General features: G+C 37.8%; 1 protein-coding gene across 2 annotated transcripts in view; it reads right to left on the minus strand.

Moving 5' to 3' along the window:
* Positions 1 to 25,004, minus strand: part of RAD50 (RAD50 double strand break repair protein) — an 86,953-nt gene that overhangs the window by 19,655 nt on the left and 42,294 nt on the right. For both annotated transcript variants that reach the window (XM_058736706.1, XM_058736707.1), the window contains 9 exons: positions 24,194 to 24,431; positions 17,601 to 17,790; positions 17,059 to 17,185; positions 16,481 to 16,674; positions 14,539 to 14,649; positions 12,826 to 12,918; positions 12,631 to 12,744; positions 6,752 to 6,879; positions 5,244 to 5,468 (listed from right to left, as the gene is read on the minus strand). In XM_058736706.1, coding sequence (XP_058592689.1) covers positions 5,244 to 5,468; positions 6,752 to 6,879; positions 12,631 to 12,744; positions 12,826 to 12,918; positions 14,539 to 14,649; positions 16,481 to 16,674; positions 17,059 to 17,185; positions 17,601 to 17,790; positions 24,194 to 24,431 — 1,420 coding nt within the window. The remainder of the gene's footprint in view (positions 1 to 5,243; positions 5,469 to 6,751; positions 6,880 to 12,630; positions 12,745 to 12,825; positions 12,919 to 14,538; positions 14,650 to 16,480; positions 16,675 to 17,058; positions 17,186 to 17,600; positions 17,791 to 24,193; positions 24,432 to 25,004) is intronic.

A 25,004-nucleotide genomic window follows, 5' to 3' on the forward strand; every position in this document is an offset into this window, starting at 1 on the left:
CATTAAAAACAAAAACAAAAATGAATAAACTGGAAAAAAAAAATCTTAAATTTCAACACTTTAAATTACTGGGTCTAAAAACTAGGGGAGTTTCTGGGGCACCTGGGTGGTTCAGTGGGTTAAGTGTCCAACTTTGGCTCAGGTCATGTGATGATCTCAAGGGTTTGTGAGTTTGAGCCCCGTGTGGGGCTCTGTGCTGACAGCTCAGAGCCTGGAGCCTGCTTTGGATTCTGTGTCTCCCTCTCTCTCTGCTCCTCCCCCACTTGTTCTCTCTCTCCCTCTCTCTCTCAAAAATAAATTTAAAAACTTAAAAAAAAATAAAATAAAACTAGGGGAGTTTTCTTTCTTTCTTTCTTTCTCTCTCTCTCTCTCTCTCTTTCTTTCTTTCTTTAATTTTATTTTTGGGACAGAGAGAGACAGAGCATGAACGGGGGAGGGGCAGAGAGAGAGGGAGACACAGAATCGGAAACAGGCTCCAGGCTCCGAGCCATCAGCCCAGAGCCCGACGCGGGGCTCGAACTCACGGACCGCGAGATCGTGACCTGGCTGAAGTCAGACGCTTAACCGACTGCGCCACCCAGGCGCCCCGAAACTAGGGGAGTTTTCAAGATTCACAAAGGTTAAAAAACAAGAGTTCCCGCTTGGTGCATGCATACATTTCCATGAGCCTTTCTGGATCCAGGAAGCTGTGTAATGTTAACCTATTCACTCACGATGAAAGAGAACAAAAGATGTATCCCTAGAATAACCAATAACCCCACTAAGAGTTTTTGGAACTCTAACTTCATTCAACAAAAGTCTTAGTAGTATTCATTTCTAAAAAATGAATTAAAAAAAAATGACCAACAGAATTGGCTGATTCCCAGTTTTCACAGTAAAAGGATCTAACTTGTCTTAAAATATTATGAGCTTCCCCAAACTTGTATCATCCCAGGTTACGGCTAGGTGATTCTGGGGCCACCTTTATTTTCATCATTAACTAAAATATCCTCATACTAAAAGCAAGGTCCTCCTGCCTTCCTGAGTCCTGTGATCTGAATGCCACTGCTGAGGCCAGTCTGCTATGTACTTTCTGACCAGAAGAAAACTTAGAAGAGATCCTTCTGTATAGTTCTCTTACCACTGAGGAAGGTATTTTCCTTTTCAGAAAACAACAAAATCTGAGGTAACTGATACTTCTGCTACAAATGCCTAGAAACAAGATCAAATTTTTAATAATAAGTAGTTTATATTCATAGTTGAGTTCATAAGAAATAAAGGGAAATCCCTATGTGATGGAGACAAAGAAGAAAATGAAAACCAGAATAATCATCTGATACTGCAGCTAAACTTTATTATTATTTTCATAACCTTAGGATTGGGTACTATCAACCAGAAGATGAGACACGGGCCCAAGTGAGGCACAAAGTTAGAAGTGATTCCCAACTTAAAGGCTGAGACTCTCTTTTTCTTTTTGAGAGAGAGACGCAGAGGAAGACGGAGAGAGAATCCCAAGCAGGCTCCACCCTCAGTGTGGAGCCCAATGCGGGGCTCAATCCCACTACCATGAGATCATGACCTGAGCCAAAATCAAGAGTCATAGCAGGATGGGTTTAAGGTTCAGTATTTTACTACCAGTGTAGTTCAATAACTCCCAAATTGAGAAATTAACATAAAAACTGGACCCAGGTTAGTGTTATCTCTGGAATTCCTAGCAGATCAAAACCAAAACTGACTCTATGTCTATGTTAATAGGTAGCACAAATAGCAGCTAAAGAATTGTGACCTGGAAAATATTTATGAGGAAGCGGGCCAGTTTATTACCAGTATATATAAATCTCTGTAAGAAAGGATGAGAAAGTCTATTTCTGTCTAAAGGGTGGAATAGAGAGAAGTGAAGAAAGGATAGTATTTGAGGAGATAATACATGAGAACTTTCCAAAAGTGATGAAAGCTATCAATCCTCAGATCCAAGATCTATACAGTACTTGAACAGAAGAAATGAAAGAAAAATGCAGAATGATGGAGACAAATAAAAACCTTAAGAGAACAAAACTAGAGAACAAAGGCATATTACCTCCAAAGGAATAATTAGATTGATTTCTCAACAGCAACCATAGAGGCCAGGATAAAATGGAATATTTTCAAAGTGGCAGGAAAACAAAAAAACACACCTCTCAATCTAGAACTCTCTGCCCAGCTAATATGTCAAGATTGAGAGCAAAGACTTTCAGTGGCTGAAAGAGAATTCACTACCAACAATCCTACACTGAAAAAATCAGTCAGGGTGGTACTTCGGGGGGGAAGGGAAATGGAACCTAAAAAAGCAGAGCAGGATTTTTTAAAAACTGGTAAACATGAGGGTTTATCCAAATAAGCACTGAGCGGGGCACCTGGGTGGCTCAGTCAGTTAAGTGTCTGACTTTGGCTCAGGTCATGATCTCACAGTTCGTGAGTTCAAGCCCTGCAATGGGTTATGTGCTGACAGCTCAGACCCTGACCCTGCTTCAGATTCTGTGTCTCCTCTCTCTCAGCCTTTCCCGGCTCATACTCTGTCTCTCAAAAATAAAACAAAAAAATTTCAAAGAAAAAACAAGTGTGAACCACCACCACAGCAGTAATTATCACTACTTTGAAAGGATAGAGAAACACTAAGAAAAGAAAATACTAGACAACAAAAACACTGCAGAGAAGATCATCCATATCCAGGAAGAAGATAAAGCAATTCACATTAAAGCCATGGTTTTTAAACTTTGATGTGCATAAGAATTACCTAGAAGTTTTGTTAAAATACCACCTGCTTGGGGTGCCTGGGAAAAATGAATAAACAAAAATAAACCAATCCCACCAAAGGCAGGTAAGTTGGGGGGCTGGGGGGGAGAACTAAATACAACTCTTTAAGTTATCCAAAATGAATTAAAATGACAATGAAAAAAACACAAAGATGGTCAGACTGAATAAAAAACAAAATTCTGCTATTTGTTGAATAGTAGTAATTAAGTCGGTCCCAGTAATGGCAAAAAGACAAAGTAACCGGCGACACAGAACAGAAAACCCAGGACAGACTCACACACGTAGGGAATTCTGATATATAACAGAGATGACACTTCAAATCATTGAGAAAAGGATTGACTATTGAATAAACAGAGCCAAAATGGCTGGTTATCAAGGGAAAAATGAAACTAGATTCCCACCTCTCACTTAGGTAAAATTCAACTTAGAATTAAATACTTAAATGTGAATAGCAAAAACTAAAACTTTTAGAAGAAAATATAGTAGTAGGGTAGGATTTCTTAAGACACAAAAAGAACTAATTAGAAAAGATTTGTGGGGCACCTGGGTGGCTCAGTCGGTTAAGCATTCGACTTCAGCTCAGGTCATGATCTCACAGTTTGTGGGTTCGAGTCCTGCATCGGGCTCTGTGCTGACAGTTTGGAGCCTGGAGCCTGCTTCTAATTATGTGTCTCCCGCTCTCTCTGCTCCTCCCTTGCTTGTGCTCTTTCTCTCTCTCTCTCTCTCTCTCTCAAAAATAAACAAACATTTTAAAAAATTAAAAAAAAAAAAAAAAAGATTTGTGGGGTGGCTGGGTGGCTCAGTCTGTTGAGCATCCAACTTTGGCTCAGGTCATGATCTCACAGTTTGTAAGTTCATGTCCCTTGGTGGGCTCTCCACTTTCATTAAACAGCCCACTTCGGGTCCTCTGTCTCCCTCTCTCTGCTCCTTCCCTGTTCGCGCTCTCGCACACTCTCTCTCAAAAATAAACATTAAAAATAAATAAATAAAATTTAAAAAAAGATTTGTGAATTCAACTAACTCAAAATCAAACCTGTTCATTAAAAGACACTGTAAGAAGGCGTAAAGATAAACATAAAAAGTTTGAGAAGATATTTATAATACATATAACTAAAAAAAACTGAAATTCAGAAGAGATAAAGAACATATGCAGATCACTACCACTCTCATTAAGACATTAAAAATAGGTGAAAGACACAAGCATTTCAAACAGGAAAAAAAAAGATTAAATGTGGAAAGATGCTACAGAGAACAAACTGAGGGCTGCTGGAGGAGAGGTAGGTGGGTGGGGTTAAATGGATGATGGGCACAAAGGAGGGCACTTTTTTGGATGAGCACTGGGTGTCATATATAAGAAATGAATCAATGGGTTCTACTCCTGAAGCCAAGATACACTGTATGTTGTTAACTAACTTGAATAGAAAGAAAGAAAGAAAGAAAGAAAGAAAGAAAGAAAGAAAGAAAGAAAGAAAGAAAGAAAGAAAGAAGAGAAGGAACAAAAGGAAGGAAGAGAAGGAAGAGAAGCAAGGAAGGAAGATAGATCACCAGAAATCAGGGGACTGCAAATGAAGACCAAAATGATTTACCATTGTAAACCCATCAGATTCACTAAAACTAATAAACTGACAAAATCAGTGTCAGACAATGCATCAGAGAAAACCTTTACATTCTGCTAGCAGTGCAGTTTAAAGTCCTTGGAAGACAAATTTAACATTATTTTGTAAAATTTAGTGCCAAAAATTTTACTCCTACGTATGCCTGAGACAATCTCATACTTTTGCTCCAGAAGACATCACAAGAATGTTCCTAGCAGCAAAGATTCTATCAGTAAAGACCTAAAAATAGCACAATATGTCCATCTCTAGGAAAATGGATACAGCATGGTGTATTTCCATGACACAATTTTGTACATCAGTGAAAATGAATGAATGAACTATAGCTATAAACAACCTGAGTATATAAAAACCAGATAAAAAAGGCAAATCCTTGAAGAGGACACAGAATATGGTATTTTTTTTAAAAGCTCAAAAAAAAAAACCACCCAAAGTACATATGATACAATTATTATTATTATTATTATTATTATTATTATTTTGAAGCAGAGAAAGCAAAAATCTATGTCAGTGGTTCTGGGGAACGAAGAGGACAGAAGGTTGAGATGAGGAGCTACTAAGTGGATCTCACCTAGTAGTAATGCAAGAGTTCTTGGAATGGGTGTGGAGGGTGGTATCAGGAGTAGTCTTTAAGATTTTAATGCTTTAAAACTTAACTTTGTAACTTAAGCATGCATGTGTATGCGTACACACACACACACACACGTGTGTGTGTGTGTGTGTGTGTGTGTATACACATATTTATTTCCATTCTTTGGTATGTATCAACTATATATAATAAGTAAAAAAAGGGAAAATATGACTAAAACATGCTAGCCGATACTGCCGTGGAAACCAAATCCCCAGTCCAATACTTACTGGTCAAGGGTCTTATAATAAATGTCCAGATCCTTGTTCACAAGCTCTGTTGTTCTCATGACAATCATCATTTCCCTGTACTTTTCCTCCGCATCCCGAAATTGAGGTTCTCGAAGTTCTCTCTTAAAATGTATAATTTCTTCCTCATAACCTTTCTGTCGCCCTATTGCCAAACTGTGATTTCTTTTTATATTATCTATTTTTTCTTCCAATTTCTGATGTTCACTACAGAAGGTAAAAATGACAATTAAGGACAATTTTTAGCTTTTAGCAGCCTGCAATGGAAAAGCTGGATCTTTTTAGATATATAATAAGTCTCCTTATTAAGGCTTTAGTACTAAAGAAAATTTTCTTCCTTCCCAAATCTCTGAAGCATCCAGGTTTCTAAATAGCTGATTTCTGTGTGCCGAATAAGGAACTCTGAACACTGAACAAATTCCTTACTTTAAGCACTAACCTAAAAAAAAGTACTGTCAGTGATTAAATTACAAATTCATAAAATTCTGATTGTGAACCAAGAATGCACAATTATCAACACTGAGAAGTTACTAAGAAGGGTCATCATTTTGTTCACAGTACATCAGAGACAAAATACAATTTCATCTCAAACTACTAGTTTCTGTGGTATTAATAAAAGTTTGTAATCTACAAAATCTCACTTGCCCAAATAGAAGCATAATTATAACCCCAAAAGGTAAAATACACAAACTTTTCTGATAAATTGGGAGGTAATACAGATTTGAATATGTGTTTTAAAAACCTTACTCATTTAACAGTTATGTATTAAACACCTCTTATTAAGCACTGTTCTCCAGTTTATGGACATTCTTACAGAACTGGCCTGATTATGTTTTGATATTTCTGTTGCACGCTAGTTGAAGACAGATTGGAAAAAGATCAGACCTACTTAGTAGTCTGAATGAATATAGACATCACTGTTATGTACCAGGCACAGAAGAAATTATAAAAATGCCTGGCTTTTCTTCAGTAGCAAAGAATAAATTGTTTCGATTTTAAGTATCTTCTAAAAGCTTCACTCTTTCAACTTCAAAACTGGGAGTGCTAACAATGCAATGTTAAAGAGCTGAGGCTTGGGAGCTAGGATATCTGGGTCACATTCCAGGCCTTCATCATAATTTCCTGTGGATTTTTTTTTCTGGGTCTCAATGTCCTAATGCTTTAAAAATGAGACTGAAGATGAAGAGCTCTTCCAGTTATAAAGTTTGATTTTTTCAATATATGAAAGAGATTTTTAAATAGCTAACTGGGGAGATCTGGGGACTTCGCATTTTTAATCCTGCCCATCACTCCAGTATGACTACAAATTCTTTATCACTTCTTTGGTAATTCAATTCGTAAAGCCCTGACATATAGTTGCATAAAAAAATCCATTCACCTCCCTGTAAGCCTCAAGGTACACTTATGCTAAAATTCTTTTTTAAAAAATATACTGAATATTGTTTACATTTCAATAAAGAGACCTTTAAAGGCTCCTTTTAAAAACATACTTTTTCATTTGTAAGACCTGCATTTGACCCATTTCCTTCAAATGCTGTTTTCTTTCTTCTTCAACTTCTTTTAGTTCCTCATTTCTTTTTCTTAAAGTAAGGTTATCTTGTAGCCATCTTTCTTGTATCTAAATAATATTAAATTGGTTAACAAAAACAATCAAGTTACCAACATGAGACTCAATATACAGCTGTTGACAGGTGGTACTGATTCTGCCTTTACTTGGAATCATGTTAAACTCAACAGAGGGGGAATAAGCCAGTGTGAAGGGATCTTGAGGCCTGGAAAAATCTGGCTGGCTCATAAATACACAAAACAGATATTTAAAAGATGAAATAAAAGAATATAACTAGATGTTTTAGTATTTTATACTTAATGCCTCATTGGATCATCTTGCATGGGAACCCCACAAAAGAGACTACTGATGTAAAAGATCACAAGAGAGAAATATACTATCAGTCTCCCCACTTTTTTCCCCCTATTTGTATCTGTCCCCTAACATTTGCCAAGGTTGTAAGAAGCATTAGGTATGTCAGATAGACCTTTACTTTCAAGCTGACAAATGATAGTCACAAGACAGTCAGAAATTTCACAAAAATAGTATATATCTACATAGTGATGACACTTTCTCTGGCCATTGAACTGAATTGAAAAATTTAAAAGTTGGCTGTTCTGAGTACTACTGTCCTTAAAAAAGAAACCCAGTCACTTAGTGGCAGCAGCAACACCAACATAATTATTTCAGTAATTACCCTGGTGATTGTGGACTAGGCTGTCAAGAGCCAAAACAAATAGCTTATAAGGTGACTCTTTGGAATATAGACAAAAAAATTCTTGCAGAAACAGGTTTGGCTCATAAAAGCCTGAATATAGGAAACTCATCTCAAGTTCACAGTCTGGACTTTTCAAAGAGGAAGCTAGGACCCTCTTGCAGTAATCCTTGCAACTGAAATAAACTCAGTGGTATGGGAAGTGGGAGGGAGGGGCAGACTTGTGGCAGTTATCTCCTTGCCAACAGTAATGGCACAGGAATTAATAAGGAATAAGGATCTGGGAGGTGGGTGAGAAGAAGGGAAGTCCAGGACTTCTGTCACATGCTTAAGTCTCCCATCTATGATTCAGTAATTTGAGATAGGTATTTTCTTAAACTGTCATTAAGGCCACCTTCAGTTTTCCTGCAAACAGTAATAGAAATATACATATAAATGATACAGTTGTAAATGTCCTTTTGTTGCCAAGGCAACCTAATGTACCACTGCAGCTGCTGTGACTTTCAAAAATTCTCCCATAGTAGACTATGCTTGGACTTTTTCATTATTAGTAACAGAAAGCTAAGCATTTCTTTCTTTCTTTTTTTTTTTTTTTTTTAAGGTCAGCTTCTAGTTGCCTTTAACCGTCATTCTGGAAGACAGTATACAGCACGGTAGTTAAGGAGCAAAAGTTTTGGACTCAGGTACATCTAGGCTCAAATCTCAGCATTACAAAGCTCTCATATTTGATGACTTTGGGCAAATTAGTTTAAATTCTGAGCCTCAGTTTACTTATAAGATGGTGGTAATAATACCACCTGTCATACAGAGCTGATATGAAGATTAAATGAGTGAACATATGCAACCAGCACAGTGCCCGGCTCAGTAATTGATAGGGAAAAGCTTTTTGGGTTAAATGTGTCCTTGAAGAATTCCAATTATTGTTTACAAAACAAACTACTGGAGAAAGAGAAAAGAAAGCCAGATGCAGTTATAATACAACAGAACTGTTTTTCTGTTACAGGAGCAATTTGACAATGTAAGGTCAAGTTCTCCTTCTATTGCTGCTTTTGTGACCTGGGGCAAGACAGGTCACTTCCAGTTCCTTTCATCTAAAAAAGGAAGGAGGCAGGTTATTAAACTACCAAATTTTTTATTCTGTGGACTAAATTTAGTAGAGCTTAATCATGAAATAAGGTACTGTTAGGCTCAATTTTAAATATTAACTCCAGTCATCCAGCTCAGATGACAGTTAATGCATGCAGTGGGGTACCTAAAGCAAACCTAAAAATTAGCTGCCTTCTAGGCAACTGTGATAGAATAGCATACTGAATAGATGCAGTTCAATGTCCATCAAGTCTGGTTGGGAAAAAGACCATGTAATTCTAGAGGACAGCTTGGAAGCTCACAATGCTCTAGCTCAGTGACTGATAGATCAGAACCCCTGGGGAACTTTAACAAAGCATACATGCCTCTGCTCATGACCCAGAAATTCTGATTTATTGGCCTATAATGGAAACCCAGACATGTATATTTTTAATAACACAGGTGACTTTTTTTTTTTTTTTAGAAAACTGAGATGTAATTCATATACCATACAATTCACCATTTTAAAGTGTGTAACTCAGTGGTTTTAGTATATTCACAAGATTATGCCACAATTACTACTATCTTATTTCAGAACATTTACTACCCCCGAAGGAAATACACTAACACATTAGCAGTCACTTCATTCCCTTCTCTCTCCTTCCCCTAGCCCCTGGCAACCCTAATTTGCTTTCTGTCCCTATGGATATCTGCATTTCATATAGAAAGGATAATACAGTATGTGGTCTTTTGTGATTGGATTCTTTGATCACTTAGCATGTTGTTTTCAAGGTTTATCCATGTTGTAGCATATATCAATATTTCATTTCTTTTCGAGGCTGAATAATTTTCCATGAGTGAGGGTTAATGTTATGTGTCAACCTGACTGGGCCATGGGGTGCTTAGACATATGTTTGGAAATGTTGGTGGAACATTATTCTGAGTATGTCTTGAAATTAACATTTGAATTGGGAGACTAAAACAGACTGTCCCCCCCGCCCCCGCAATGTGGGTGAGCCTCATCACATTAACTGACAATGACCTGAAAAGAACAAAAATCTCCAAGTAAGAGGTAACTTCGCTGGCCTGAATGTATAAGCTGGAACAGTGGTCTTTTCCCGCCTTTAGGCTTGAACTGAAACCTTGGCTCTCCTAGTTCTCAGGCCTTCAAACTCAGACTGGAACTATACCATTGGCTTCCCTTGGTCTCCATCTTGCCAACTACAGATCTTGGGAGTTCTCAGCCTCTACAATCACGTGAGCCAATTCCTTATAATAAACTCCTTTATATATATCCTATTGGTTCTGTTTCTCTGGAGAACCCTAATACATATGGATATACCACATTTATCCATTCATCAGTTGATGACCATTTGGGTTATTTCCATATTTTGACTACTGTGAATAACGCTGCTATGAATATTCTTATACAAGTTTTTATGTGAACATGTTTAAAATTTTCTTGGTTGTATCCTGGGAGTGGTAAACCCAAGTGATTCTAATGGGTGCCCCTAGTTCTCTAAACACTCCAACATTTATCTTAGGCTTTAATCACACCACCTTACAAAGAACACCTCATCAAGGAAAGATAAAAAAAGATGCTGAAACACACTGTGTGGGGGAAAAAAAAAAAGCAGGGCACCTGAGTGGCTCAGTTGGTTAAGCATCTGACTTTGGCTCAGGTCATGATCTCACAGTTCTGGGAGTTCCAGCCCAGCATCAGGCTCTATGCTGACAGCTCAGAGCCTGGAGCCTGCTTTGGATTCTGTGTCTCCCTCTCTCTCTCTGCCTCCTGCCCCCCCAAATAAATAAACATTAAAAAAATTTAAAAGCCCCAAGACATTTGCTAAAGACCTATTTTTATTAATCTACACAGTGTCCTCCTTGCCATAAATGCCTATGGGAGACATTTTTCTCTGGTTTGATTACAGGGAAGTGGTTTCCTTTCAGCTCTGAGACAATGTAAATCTTAACTTTGTGACTTCCCATCTTCATGTGACTACTAAAATCTTTAACAAGCATATCACATTTCATGGGCTACATTTATATACTTACTACTCTCCTGGTTTTACCTTCTTGTCCATATTTCCATAGAGTCTCATTTCTCCACTAACTTAAAATGTTATTTGGCATTGCTCTATGTATATAACTTACTAAATAATTTCTGGAACAAGGAAGGTTACAAAAGTAAACTAATACAGTCAGATCTACTAAAGTTTAGACCATCAACTTAAGGGTCACAAATGGGTAAATCTTAATGACCTCTACATATGTTTACATATGGAGGAACATGAACGATTTATAGACTGTGATTTTAAATAGACCATCCCTATGTAAACTAGTGATTAACTAAACGTTGTTATACACACCATCATATATTTATAGTTATTCAGCATTTATTAGGTGGCAAAGATTTACTTTTTTTAAAAGATTTTATTTAAAAAAAAAAAACTTTATTATTTTTAAGGAATCTCTACAACTAACATGGGCCTTGAACTCACAACCCTGAGATCAAGAACTGCATACCCCACTGACTGAGCCAGTCAGGCACCCCTAGGTGGTAGAGATTTACTTTTCACTAATATTTATATATTTGAAATACCTGGCACTATGGCTAGAAGCCCTGCAGACAGGTGACAGAGCTAATCTTCAAAAAGATTTTTTTTTTTTCAACGTTTTTTATTTATTTTTGGGACAGAGAGAGACAGAGCATGAACGGGGGAGGGGCAGAGAGAGAGGGAGACACAGAATTGGAAACAGGCTCCAGGCTCCGAGCCATCAGCCCAGAGCCTGACGCAGGGCTCAAACTCACGGACCGCGAGATCGTGACCTGGCTGAAGTCGGACGCTTAACCGACTGCGCCACCCAGGCGCCCCGAATCTTCAAAAAGATTTTTAACCATCATTTATAACTAGGTGATTAAAGCACTCATATAGCAAATTTTGTTTAAAACAGCAGGAAGAAAGAAATGATAGAGCTTTTAAAGACATTAACTACAATGCTTACATAAGGAATTATCTTTAACAAGATAATTTCTCAATGTGATTTTAATTACAATGCAGAAATTAATTTCCTTAATAGGGAAAATGAAATAGGAATCAATTGAAAAATGACTTAATATATAGATATTTTGGTTGTAGCTTTTAAGATTATTGTACCTCCATCCTTTTGTGTGACTTTATCTTGCATTAAGAAAAGAAATAAAGGGGCGCCTGGGTGGCGCAGTCGGTTAAGCGTCCGACTTCAGCCAGGTCACGATCTCGCGGTCCGTGAGTTCGAGCCCCGCGTCAGGCTCTGGGCTGATGGCTCGGAGCCTGGAGCCTGTTTCCGATTCTGTGTCTCCCTCTCTCTCTGCCCCTCCCCCGTTCATGCTCTGTCTCTCTCTGTCCCAAAAATAAATAAAAAACGTTGAAAAAAAAAAAAAAAAAAGAAAAGAAATAAAAAATAAAGATATATGTAGGATATTCATTGCCACCACTTGCAATAAGAAAAAAGTAATCAATTTACGGTACACACACAAAATGGAGTATTTCATCATCATTACAAAGAATGTGGTGGGTGGATGAGATGACTTGGTATGTAAGACCAAATTGCGCTAAGTGAAAAAAGGTGTAGAATATCAATGGTATGAGCCCATATGTAGAAAGTATATGTATACACACACACACACGGACACACAGATATTGATCTACCCACCTGTTGATATGAATAAGCAACTTCTATAAGAACAAACAAAAAACTGTTACCAGTAATGACATCCAGGAGTGAGACTGGGAATTGGCAGAGGGGAGGGAGAATTTTAATTTATAAAATTAGTTTAATTTTATGTTTAAAATTTTATATTTAAAATCTTTTATGTTTACACTTTTACTAAATGTGTCTTTTATGAGAAATAAAATTGAAAGGAAGAAAAGACTATGTTCTTACAACTGCTTTTCTCTGTATGTATTTTTATCCAACGGATCTACTGAAAGTAAAAGTAAAAATGAAAACATAAAGACTGGCATAAGTGATATCATAAGCTACTAACAAAAACGACCTACCTTCTGTGTATCAATATCTTGTCTCATGATTCCCATCTCTTTATTTATATTTTCTTTGTGTTTCTCACATTCACTTAGTTGAGCTATCACTTTATTAAGTTCATTTTCTTTTTGCTACAAAAAAGAAAATTCTTTGAAGAATTTTTACAAGAGAAAAAATTATAAGTAAATAAATAATTTTAAGTTTTAAATTACCTTCTTATAGTCATCTTTCCCATCTTGAATATAATTCTCAATGTCCTTCATATAACCATGAATATTTTTAACTTTCTCTTTGATATCATTCGTCTGTGAAAAAATATTTTAGTATTTATTTAATACTAATGTTTATTTATACCAGAGCATTTAAGAAGATTTATTTCCAAGGAAATAAGGTAACAAAAACTTAATAGATGAACACAGTGAAACACTGGCTTAGAAGCTGGAGCTTTGTGCTCCAGTTTCCATCAACTGCAAATGTTATAATCTGAGATAATTCCCCTTACTGTCTATGGGATTGGATTAAAGAAATCTCTATTCTCAACTTCTATTTTAGATCAAGAAGCAAAATAATTTAATATTAATCCTTACTCTAACAAGAAGTTTTTTAAAGTTTATTTATTTTGAAAGAGGGGGGAAGAGAGAGACAAAGAGGCAGAGAGGGACAGAGAGAATCCCAAGCAGGCTCTGCACTGTCAGCATAGAACCTGTGTGGGGCTCAAACCCACGAACCATGATATCATGACATGAGCTGAAACCAAGAGTCAGACACTTAACCAAATGAGCCACCCAGGTGCACCCAGAGTTTTTTAAATTTTTTAAAGTTTATTTATTTATTTTGAGAGAGAGAGAGAAAGCGGGGCAGGGGCAGAGAGAGAGGGAGAGAGAGGGAGAGAGAGGGAAAGAGAGGGAGAGGGAAAGAGAGGAAGGGAGAGGGAGAGAGAGGAAGGGAGAGGGAGAGAGAGGAAGGGAGAGGGAGAGAGAGGAAGGGAGAGGGAGAGAGAGGAAGGGAGAGGGAGAGAGAGGAACGGAGAGGGACGGAGAGGGACGGAGAGGGACGGAGAGGGACGGAGAGGGAGGGAGAGGGAGGGAGAGGGAGGGAGAGGGAGAGGGAGAGGGAGAGAGGGAGGGAGAGGGAGGGAGGGAGGGAGAGAGAGAGAGAGAGAGAGAGACTGACTCCCAAGCAGGCTCTGTGCTATCAGTGAAGAGCCTGACACAGGGCTTGAACCCACAAACCTCAAGACCATGACCTGAGCCAAAACCAAGAGATGGACGCTTAACTGACCGAGCCACCCAGGCAGCACCCCCCAAGAATTCTTTTTAATGTTTGTTTATTTATTTATTTAAAACGTTTTATTTATTTTTGAGACAGAGAGAGACAGAGCATGAACGGGGGAGGGTCAGAGAGAGAGAGAGGGAGACAAAGAATCGGAAACAGGCTCCAGGCTCTGAGCTGTCAGCACAGAGCCCGACGCGGGGCTCAAACTCAAGAACCGCGAGATCATGACCTGAGCCAAAGTCGGACACTTAACCGGCTGAGCCACCCAGGTGCCCCTAATGTTTGTTTATTTTTGAGAGAGAGAGAGAGAGAGAGAGAGAGAGAGACAGAGCACAAGCAGGGGAGGGGCAGAGACAGAGGGAGATACAGAATCTGAAGTAGATTCCAGGCTCCAGCTGTCACCAAAGACCCTGATGTGGAGCCTAAACCCACAAAGTGCAAGATCATGACCTGACCCGACATCGGACGCTTAATCGAATGAGCCACCAGGCACCCCTAATGAGAATTTTTAATGTCAGGATTATGTCACAAATCTCAAAATACTATTTACCTTATGTTTTTAATTTCATGTGAAATGCTAGTATCTAACATCATGCTCTGAACATAAGTTTAATATATATATGATAACAAAAATATAAATGAAATCTTACTTTATCCTGTGCTATTTTGTTGCTTGCATTTTTTTTATTGATTAATTCTTCTTTTTCCTGCTGGAACTTCTCCAATGTTGTTTCTAAAGGGCTTAACTGCTCTTTAGCATCCTAAAAATACAAAATACAGAATTTTATACTATATTCCATTATCTTATTTCAGGTGTCAGACTTTATAGTCCTAATCAAAGTACTTTGTATGTACCAGGCTTTAAAAATTAACTCATTTGCTCCTTCCAAACACTCTATATAAACCCTACCATCCCATATTTCAGATCAGTAAACAGGCATACAAATGATTTGAGGTCACAACAGCCAGTAAATGAAGAATCCAGTATCCAAATTTCGTTTAGCTCCAGAGTCTTCTTCTTAGCCCTTATGCTATATACTACTTCAGCCAATGACTTGATTCCTAATCCAGGCCATGTGCTCCCAGTTATATGGGCATGTGCCTTCAGATATAAGTTTTTATGAGTTTGTAGGGGCACATGTCAACTCTAAGTGGCCAAAGAAGAGGAATGCTTTCCAGGTCAGGCCTCTCTTTTACAGATGGGAATATGATGATAAAAGATAGTTTTGTCCTTAAGCTTACTTTGCTAAGGCTAAATAGATATTTTATGGTAATAAAAACATTCAGGTATAATGATGTTGGTGTGTCCACACCTATTTTGGAAGGAAAGTAACAAACGATTTTACTAATCAGGAGTCTACATTATTCAGCCTTGTAACATCTCTATAGCATAATTACATGATAATCAATGTTCAAAACATGAGCCTCAAGCACTTTAAGATAACTAATGAAATATCTAATGAACCCATAAAAGTAGAGACAATTCTTTAGTATTACTTGAGTGTTGGGTATATTTTTTGTAACGAGAAGAGGTATGGTGTAGTGTGAAGTCCAATGTCTTAGACACTGAAAACCTATCTGAAAACCCTGCCTCCTACTAGCTGCATGAACTTGACTAAGACATGGGACATCTTTAAGTCTCAATCTCTTTTGTATAAAAGAGATTATAGCCACATATCTCAAAAGGATTACTAAGACACTGAACTCTTTAATATCAAAGGGCTTCATAAACAGAAAAAAAAATTATACAAACGTAAGGTATTACTATTTAAAAATTTTTTTTAATGTTTATTTATTTTTGAGAGACAGAGACAGAGTGTGAGCGGCAGAGGGGCAAAGAGAGAGAGAAAGACACAGAATCTGAAGAGGCTCCAGGCTCTGAGCTGTTAGCACAGAGCCCAACATGGGGTTTGAACTCACAAGCCGTGAGATCATGACCTGAGCCAAAGTCGGACACTTAACCGACTGAGCCACCCAGGAGCCCCAAGGTATTACTATTTTATATCACACTCTAAGCCTCTGATAATTTATAGTAAAAAAATACTTAAGAAACATTTATAACATTTAATGACAGGTTCATAATTTATTTAGTGCCTAGTGAATGTTTATAATTATGAAAAAAACTAGGTAAGATTGTTATTTTGATTAATCTAGATAAGGAATGCCAAATGATTTCCATTCCATGTGCCTGCTCACTACATTGGGAAGGACTCTGAGACTACATCTCGAATCAAAGAGAAAAAGTGTTATTATGAGTGGGAGGCAGTGTCTGCCATGGATAGAGTAATCTGCAGGTAAGACAAATGTCCCATACAATCATGTATGTAGTTAGCCAGCCACGCGCTGACCACCTCCAATGACAGGAAATTCACTAATTAACCAGGCAGCCAATTCTTGCTTATTATGGCCAAAATCCTCCCAGACATCTTTACCTATTAGTACAAGTTCCATCACCTAGGAGCCATGCAAAGAATTATACTATTTTCATTTGATCCTCACAATATCCATAGTTTTAGCCACTACAGCAATGAAGAGCACTTCATGTGTTTGAACTAAGGTAAAAAACATATATGTATGTATGAATCTTTTTACCTTTATCTCTCTGAATAAGGACTGAACTTCAGTGGATAATTCCACAGTCTGCTCCTCCAGTTGCTGACGACGTTGTAAATTAGTGGATATCTGAAGTTTCTCTGACTTCAGTTCATTTGTTGTACTCTTTAAGTGTTGAATCTGTTCTTGCTGGTCCTGTATAAGCTTACGATTCAATTCAATCTTACTGGAAACTGCATCAAAATACATTCACACCGTGACTAATGTTAAGGATACAGAAAATATTACAAACAGCAACCTTCCTTATATGGATTCTATGGAATTCACACAGGCTGAGTTTCCATGGGTCCCACCCCCTATAGTAAAAGTGCTACAAAACCCCTCTTGACCAGCCATGGGTAAGGATCACAGGGCAGAAACAGTAGAGCTCCTCTGACACTTATCATTCAAAACCTCCCATTATTTAAAATCTGTTGTGCAAAGCAAGGAAACTTTTCTCTTTTGAGAAAAGAGTGGATATACTGTGGACTGGAAGAACATAACAGATACAAAATTTATGATAAAAAGCATAAGCTGGGATCAAGTCTCTATGCGTACATGAAGACAGACTCTATTACCTGTATCTAACTTGTGTTGTTTTTCTTGTTTCTCCTGGTTTACTTGCTGGACAGTTCTACCCAAGTCTAGTCCTTGCAGCTTAGCTGCTTGCTGTGCAATTTTTCTTTCAACATCTTTAAGTTCCATCTTAAGAATAAAACAGTTATTTCCTTTAACAAACTTGCTACATTATAATTATTCAAAATCTTAAAAATTTAATTGCTATTATTTTAAAATCTAAATCTGCAACTGATTTCAGATATAATTTTAACAAAGTTTAATAGGATGAAATGAATTTTAATAACTTAAATGACAAAAGCAAACTGACTAAAATGAAAATAAACAGGACTACTTCTTAACTCTCATATTTATGAATAAAACATCGAAACCCAGGAATGTAAAGTTTAAGCAGTACTCACTCAGACTATCTGCAGTTCAGGACAGGGAACTCTAAATGCAAACTATACGTGAACACGATGTACTGTTTTTTACCACTCTCACATTTCACATTTAAAACACCAGGAAACAAGTTTTATTCTGCCTTAAACTACAATAAACTTACCTGGAATCTTTCCATAATTGTAACATCTGTCAGGCATACTTTAGCACTTTCTTCTTCAGGCATTATTGTGCCCAAGAGTGTTTCCTGTTCTTCTATGTCATTCTTTAAGCGCTGTATGTCTCTGTTGACATTTTGTAGTTTGTTTCTTAATTCTGGTATTTCCTTCTCCTTCAAATCGATTATGCTTTGCCTTAACAGAGAACACACAATTAAAAATAAGCTATCTAATGTTTTTTTTTTTTATCATGAAACGGAAGTCCTAAATTTTTGGCAAGAATATCATAGAAGTGACTGTACCCTTCTCAGGGCATCTCATCAGTGAGGACATGATGTCACTACATCTTATTGCTAGAGATGTTAATCTTGTTCACTTAGGTAACATGGTATCAGCCAGATTTATCTGCTATAATGTTACTATTTTTCTCTTTGTAATTAATAACTTATATTAGGAGAAATATGTTGGGACTATGTCATTATCTCATTTCTTCTCAAACTTAAGAAAAGTTTTTTTTTTTAAATGCTTGTTTATCTTTGAGAGAGAGATTGTGAGCAGGGAAGGGGCAGAGAGAGAGAGGGGACAGAGGATCCAAAGCAGGCTCTGCACTGACAGTAGAGAGCCTGATGCAGGGCTTGCATGAACTCATGAACCATGAGATCATGACCTGAGCTGAAGTTGGATGCTCAACTGACTTAGCCACCCAGGTGCCCCTCAAATTTCTGCCCACTCATTTTAGTATCCGATGGCAGATCTTACTCACAAAAATTACAATATTCCCCCCTACTTCTCCACAGGAGATATATTCCAAGATCCCTAGTGGATGCCTCAAACCCACTTATATACAAACTGAACCTTATATATACTGTTTTTTCCTATATAGACAAGTCTATGATAGAGTTTATAAGTTAGGCACAGTCAGGGGTGCCTGGGTGGCTCAGTTGGTTAAGTGTCCAACCACCTTAACCTTAGTCAGTTTGGCTCAGGAGATGATCTCACAGTTTGGGAGTTTGGAGCCCCGTGTCAGGCTCTGTGCTGATAGCTCAGAGCCTGGCACCTGCTTCAGATTCTGTGTCTCTCTCAAAGATAAATAAACACTATAAAAAAACCCTTTTTTAAAAAAATAAATTAGGCACAGAGATTAACACTATTAATAAAACAATTATAACAATATACTATAATAAAAGTTATATGAATGTGGTCTCTCTCAACATATCTTATTGTACCGTACCCTTCCTCCTCTTGTGGTGATGTTAGATGATAAAGTGCCTACATGATGAGATGAAGTGAGGAGAATGATGTAGGCATTGTGACTTCAAGTGAGGCTACTGTTAATATATGTCAGGAGGATCATCTGCTTCTGGACCACAGTTGAGCTCAGGTAATGGAAACAGCAGAGAGTGAAACTGCAGATAAGGGTGATTACTGTATTACTGTGCATTTTGCCAAACAGAGATTTCCTATAAATTAACTGACCATACTGATCAAAAGTATCAAGATGGTGAAAAACAAAGAATGAAGAGATGCTGAAGACTGCAGGAGCCTAAGGAGAAATAAAAACAATGCAACGTCGGATCCTGGGTTGGATCCTGAAACAGAAAAACAACATTAATGGAAAGTGCTGAAATTCGAATATGGTTTGTAGTTAACAGCATCACACAAATGTTAATTTCTTGGTTTTGATAACTAGTTTATGGTTACATAAATTGTGAACATGAGGAAAAGCTAGGTGAAGGGTAGAGGTGAATTTTCTGTACTATTTTTTGTAATTTTTCTCTAAGTCTACAATTATTTCAAAATAAAACGTTTAAAAAAAAAGATGGAAAAAAGGAAGGAGACCACTCAGCCAAATGCCACATGGGATTATGGTACAAAAGCTGTTAGCCAGTTTATCACACCTACTGAAGCTAATGGACTACCACTCTGGTGGCAGGAAGACTGGCTCCACATCTAACTTTGTTGAACCTCTGAAACAAAATTTGTATTTAACCCTAAAAAAAAAAGCTATCAATTTTATTTCTGAAAAATTCCAAATTCTAAATTAAAAGTTAGTACAATAAATTAAATTGATTTCTAGTGGAGTCTTACAGTAAACTAAAGGAAAAACCCGAAACTCAAGAGTTAGCTCTGGCACACTGCTGTGAGTTAACAATTTTTAAAAGTCTACACTACGACCAAGAAATGCCAACCTGAACTGATCGGTGGCAACAGAAGACCTATAGTTTGTTATGCCACTGAGATGAAAAAATTTCCTGAGTAATTATGAAGGTATGCAGATTCAGAGTAATTCCATGCTCACATTACTTCTTGAATCTTGTGGTCATAGACCAGGAATTGGTCTTAAAGTATGTTCCTAGTACCTAGACAGTGACATGGCTACGATAGCCCAAAGACAGTCAAGCATTCACTTGACTGGGGACATCTTTGTGGAAAACTACAGGTATCCATTCAATTGTAACCCTATTTTTACATTTTCACATGCACACAAAAAACCTCTAATCGATGTGGTCCAGATTTTGATGCCTTCTTTTCTGATGATTACCTAAGATGCTAAAATAAGTATCATAAGCATAAAGACGTTTCCCAAAAGAATGGGGTATTGAGATTAGGACTGTGTTCTTTTGTGTAAAATTTTCAGAAACTCAGTTCTATTTGTGTGACAGCATTCCTTTTCCAAGGGGCTTTTAAGTAAAAGAAACCAATACAGATATGGTTGGGTGAAAACATCTTTCAAAGCAATGGGGAAAAATAATGAGTTTTTACTGAGCTGTCATAATAAATAAACCTGACTCAGTACTAAGCAAAATGATAAACACGTATATTTTCATCTGAGATTTCATTCATGATGATGGTCTTAATAAATTAAGTATTGATGAGTTTTGGCCTTTAAATAAAAATATTTCCCTTGGGGCGCCTGGGTGGCTCAGGTGGTTAAGCATCCAACTTCAGCTCAGGTCATGATCTCATGGTTCCTGAGTTTGAGTCCTGCGTCAGGCTCTCTGCTGACAGCTCAGAGCCTGGAGCCTGCTTTGGAACCGGGTCTCCCTCTCTCTCTCTTAAAAATAAATAAATATTAACAACAACAAAAAAATTTTCCCTCAAAGAGGATAAGCAAAATCTGGTTCCTCACTACCTCTCTGAGCTCATCGTCAACCATTTTCCCTTTGGCCTCAGGGATTTTGGACTGCCTGGAATGCTCTTCTGCTGGACAAATATTGTCCCTTATTTCTCTCATGTCTACACTCAGTTGTCACCTTCAACAGCAATTACCCTCTTCTGTACTTCCTTACTCTGCTATATACTTTTCTCCAAGGCACTGATATACCTCTCACACTACATATTTATTTTTCTAGCTTCAGGATATCTTACTTTGTGTGTAGTAACCAGAGTGACATATAGTGGCCACTCCAGATACTAGGGTACTATATGGATATGGATTAGTCAGCCACGAGTACTTTGACATTCCTCCTAATGAGAGGTGGAGTCTGTGTCCTCTCATTGAATCTTGGCAGGCTCTGTGACTACTGTTGACCAAATAGACTAACAGCAGAAGTAACACTGTGCCAGGTTTTGGGCCCAGGCCTTCAGATACTAGCAGTTTCTATTGCCTGTATCTTTTACTACTCGCTCTTAGGATCCTTCATTTGGTAATCCAACCACTCTGCTGCCAAAAGCCCAAAACACATGTGTGGGCCATGTGAGGGCACTGTGTTTGACAGCCCCAGCTGAGCTCCCAGCTAATAGTCAGTGTCACTGAAAGTCATCTGAGTGAGCCATCTTGAACACTGAGCCCAGGAGAGACTTGAGATGCCAGATGTTGCAGCCAACATCTGACTGCAACTGCATGAAAAACCCTAAGTGAGGAACTACCCACCTAAGCCCAGTCATGCCACAGAAAATCCTAATAAATGGTTGTTGTGAGGCACTAAGTTTTGAGGAGGTTGTCACGGAACAGTAAATAACTGAACAGATACTACAGCTCTCATTCATTCAGCAAATAGTTACTAGTATTACAACACAGAAGGAATTAAGGAAGTAAAGCAATGAATAAAGTATGTACCCTACTCTGAGAAGGGGAGCTCTGATGGCAAGGGTCCTAAAATATAATACAATGTTGATTTCTGCTACTTATATCAATATGACACAGAACTAAGCTCACATTTCCTCTAAGTGCACTTTCTACCAACTTGACATTTTATCTTTTACTTAATCTTTTTCCTTTCAAGACACTGCCTTATTCCTTTCCCTCCCTTTCATTCTCAAACTACTGCTTTTGTCTCCTTATCACATTCCCTCTATAGCCTCCAATAATCTAGTTTTCACCCTGAAGACTATATTAGTTATCTATTGTTACATAACAAAACATTCCAAAACTCAGCAGCCCAAAACAACAGCACTTATTTTGAGATCAGAAACAGCCATCCAGGTACTTTTGGCTCAGGATGTCTCACTGAAGTGGCAGTCAAGCTGCTGGCCAGGGCTACAGTCACCTCAAGGCTTGACTGCTGGAGAATCAATTTCCAAGTGGTACTCACTCGTGTGGTTGTTTGAAGGCCTCAGGTCCTTGTCAAGTGGGGCCCTCCACAGGGCTGCTCATATGGCAGGTGGCTTCACCCATTTCCAAAAGAAAAGGCGAGCAGGCAGCTAGTAGTGTCTTATATAACTAAATCCTGGAAGGGACACACTACCACTTCTGTCATATTTTATTGGTTACACAGACCAATCCTAGAATGTGGGAGAAGACTATACGAGAGCATGAATACCAGCAGGTAGGGATCACTGGGGATCATCTTGGAGGCTGGCTATCACAAAGCCTATCTGCTTAGACTTTTCTGACTTTTTCTCTTGAAATTTCTCTTTGGTTTTCCAGGACAACATACCCTCCTGGCTTTTCTGCTTCAAGAGTAGTTCTCACTCTTTTTTTTTTTTTTTTTAAATAATTTTAAGTTTATTTATTTATTTTGAGAGAGAGAGTGGGCAAGTGGGTAAGAATCAGAAAGAGGGAGAGAGAGAGAATCCCAAGCAGGATCTGCACCACCAGCACAGAGCCCGATGCAGGGCTTGAACTCACTAACTGTGAGATCATGACCTGAGCCGAAGTTGGATACTTAACCAAGCCATCCAGGTGCCCCACATTTTTTTTTTCTTTTTTAGTATGTATTTATTTATTTTGAGAGAAAGAGAGAAAGCGTGTGAGTTAGTGGGGGAGAGAGGCAGAAAGAAGGAGAGAGAGAGAATCCCAAGCAGGCTCCAGGATGTCAGCACAGACCCTGACACAGGGCTCAATTCCATGAACTGCGAAACCACGACCTGAGCGAAAACTAAGAGTCAGATTCTTAACTGAGTTGTTCTCACTCTTATCCATTCAATATATTAACATGAGATTAATTTCTTAAAACACATTTTTCATAAATCCCTAAAGATGCCTCCCTAAGACCTATCAGAGGGAGTTATAACTAGTTCTGAACATAATGTAGCCCTATCTTCCTAACTTTTGGAAATCAATCTCCCCACATGATTCTTCCAACTCTAGATCACCTTTCTATTGCAGCACAGGTCATGCTCCTCTCCCCTTCACACACACTGTCCTCATTTCTCTCTCCACTTTTCTTCTGTTAATAGAGTTGAACCAACTTCCCTATGCTTTATATTCCCCTCCCATCTCGTTCTCAAAATCTTATTCTCATTCTATAGTCCACTGGCTTCTCTCTTAACTAATGTATTTGTCTGAACCAATTAAGTACTTTATTAAGCGCTGCTTTCTAAATATTCAATTCTGAGAGCTTGTCTACTTAGAGCATCAGCTCCTTAGAGACTATGTCATATTGGTCTCTGTGACCAGCTGCATGCTCTATATTGTGGGAGACAACAAGATATCATCACAGACTTTCTGACTTGATCTGATTTATAAAGAGACCATCATTTGAATTTCTTGAATAAGTGAGGGAAAATAAACAATACAAATCACTATGATTCATTCTTTTTGAAAGTGGGAAAGACAAAAAAATACAGTTTAAAATTTCTTTTGGGGGAGCTTTCTAAGACTTTAATTCTTTTGCTAGGTTTAGAAAGTACCATACTAGCAAACAATTCAAAATCTGTCAAAATTTCTGTTCCTAAGCCAAGTCTCAGGAATTAAATAAACATACACACAAAACAAAAAAAAGTTAAGATTATATCTATCCTGTGAGTAGTTTAAGAAGTTTGCTCACCTTTAAACAAAATAGTTATTTTTTCTTATCACATAAATAACATGAAAGGGGACATACTGGCTGAGAATCCTGACTTGACTTTTTACTCATTCAACACATTACTCAACACCTAAAATATGGCCAGGGACTGGATGGGTACCTTTTTTTTTTTTAATGTTTGTTTATTTTTGAGACAGAGAGAGAGAGACAGAGAGAATCCCAAGCAGGCTCTGCACTGTCAACATAGAGCCCAATGCAAGGCTCAAACTCGTGAAATGTGAAATCATGACCTGAGCTGAAATCAACAGTCAAGTGCTTAATTGACTAAGCCAACCAGACACCCCTGGATGAGTAACTTTTATGGTGCTACTGTTACATGTACAGTAATGGTAAACCCATATTCTCACCTCATGGGGACAAGTCCCAGCATTTCATCACGCCGTTTTTCTTTTTTCTTTAGTTCCGATTCTGTTGACTTGAGTTTATCTGGAGCAAGCCGCAGCTTAGACTGTAAATCACTGATGACTTCCTGTAATTCAGCTTCTGTCTGAAAAACCCTCTGACAGACAGGGCAACATGACTGGTTTTCATCCGTTAGCTGAGTAATGAACTGGGAGTAAACTGCCGTGGCTCCAGCCAGCATGGCTATTTTAAGAAAATAAATATTACCAGTGAGAGGAATATAAAATATAGTTTTGTCATGATGGTTATAATCCTTTCCCATATGTATATGATTATTCTTCCTTTATAAACACATTATAGACATAAAAATTCTCTGATATTTACATAATCTTTGGAAGGACACAATACATTCAGATTTGTATTAATTACTTTCTGGTAACACACAAAAACTGTAACAAAATTTTAGAGCATATTATGTGCCAGAAACTGTTCTAAGAGCTTTATACTAATAATCTCATTTACTCTTCCCTCAAACCCTAAATTGTAGGTAATTATATCCTCAGATGATAAGTCTGAAGTAAAAGAAAGATTTGATAATTTGCCCAAAGTCACAGAGCCATCAAGTTGTAGAATCAGGACTAAAGCCATTTGGCTCCAGAACCACGTTTTTAAATCTCTCATCCTTAACAGTTACCTGTGAGTGAAAATTCATAAGTGTCAAAGTACCTCAATATTATAAAGAAGGTAACTTAGGGCACCTGGGTGGTTCAATCAGTTGAGTGTCTGACTTCAGCTCGAGTCATGATCTCATGGTTC

Source organism: Neofelis nebulosa, chromosome 1 (assembly GCF_028018385.1).
Source record: "Neofelis nebulosa isolate mNeoNeb1 chromosome 1, mNeoNeb1.pri, whole genome shotgun sequence".
Taxonomy (NCBI): domain Eukaryota; kingdom Metazoa; phylum Chordata; class Mammalia; order Carnivora; family Felidae; genus Neofelis; species Neofelis nebulosa.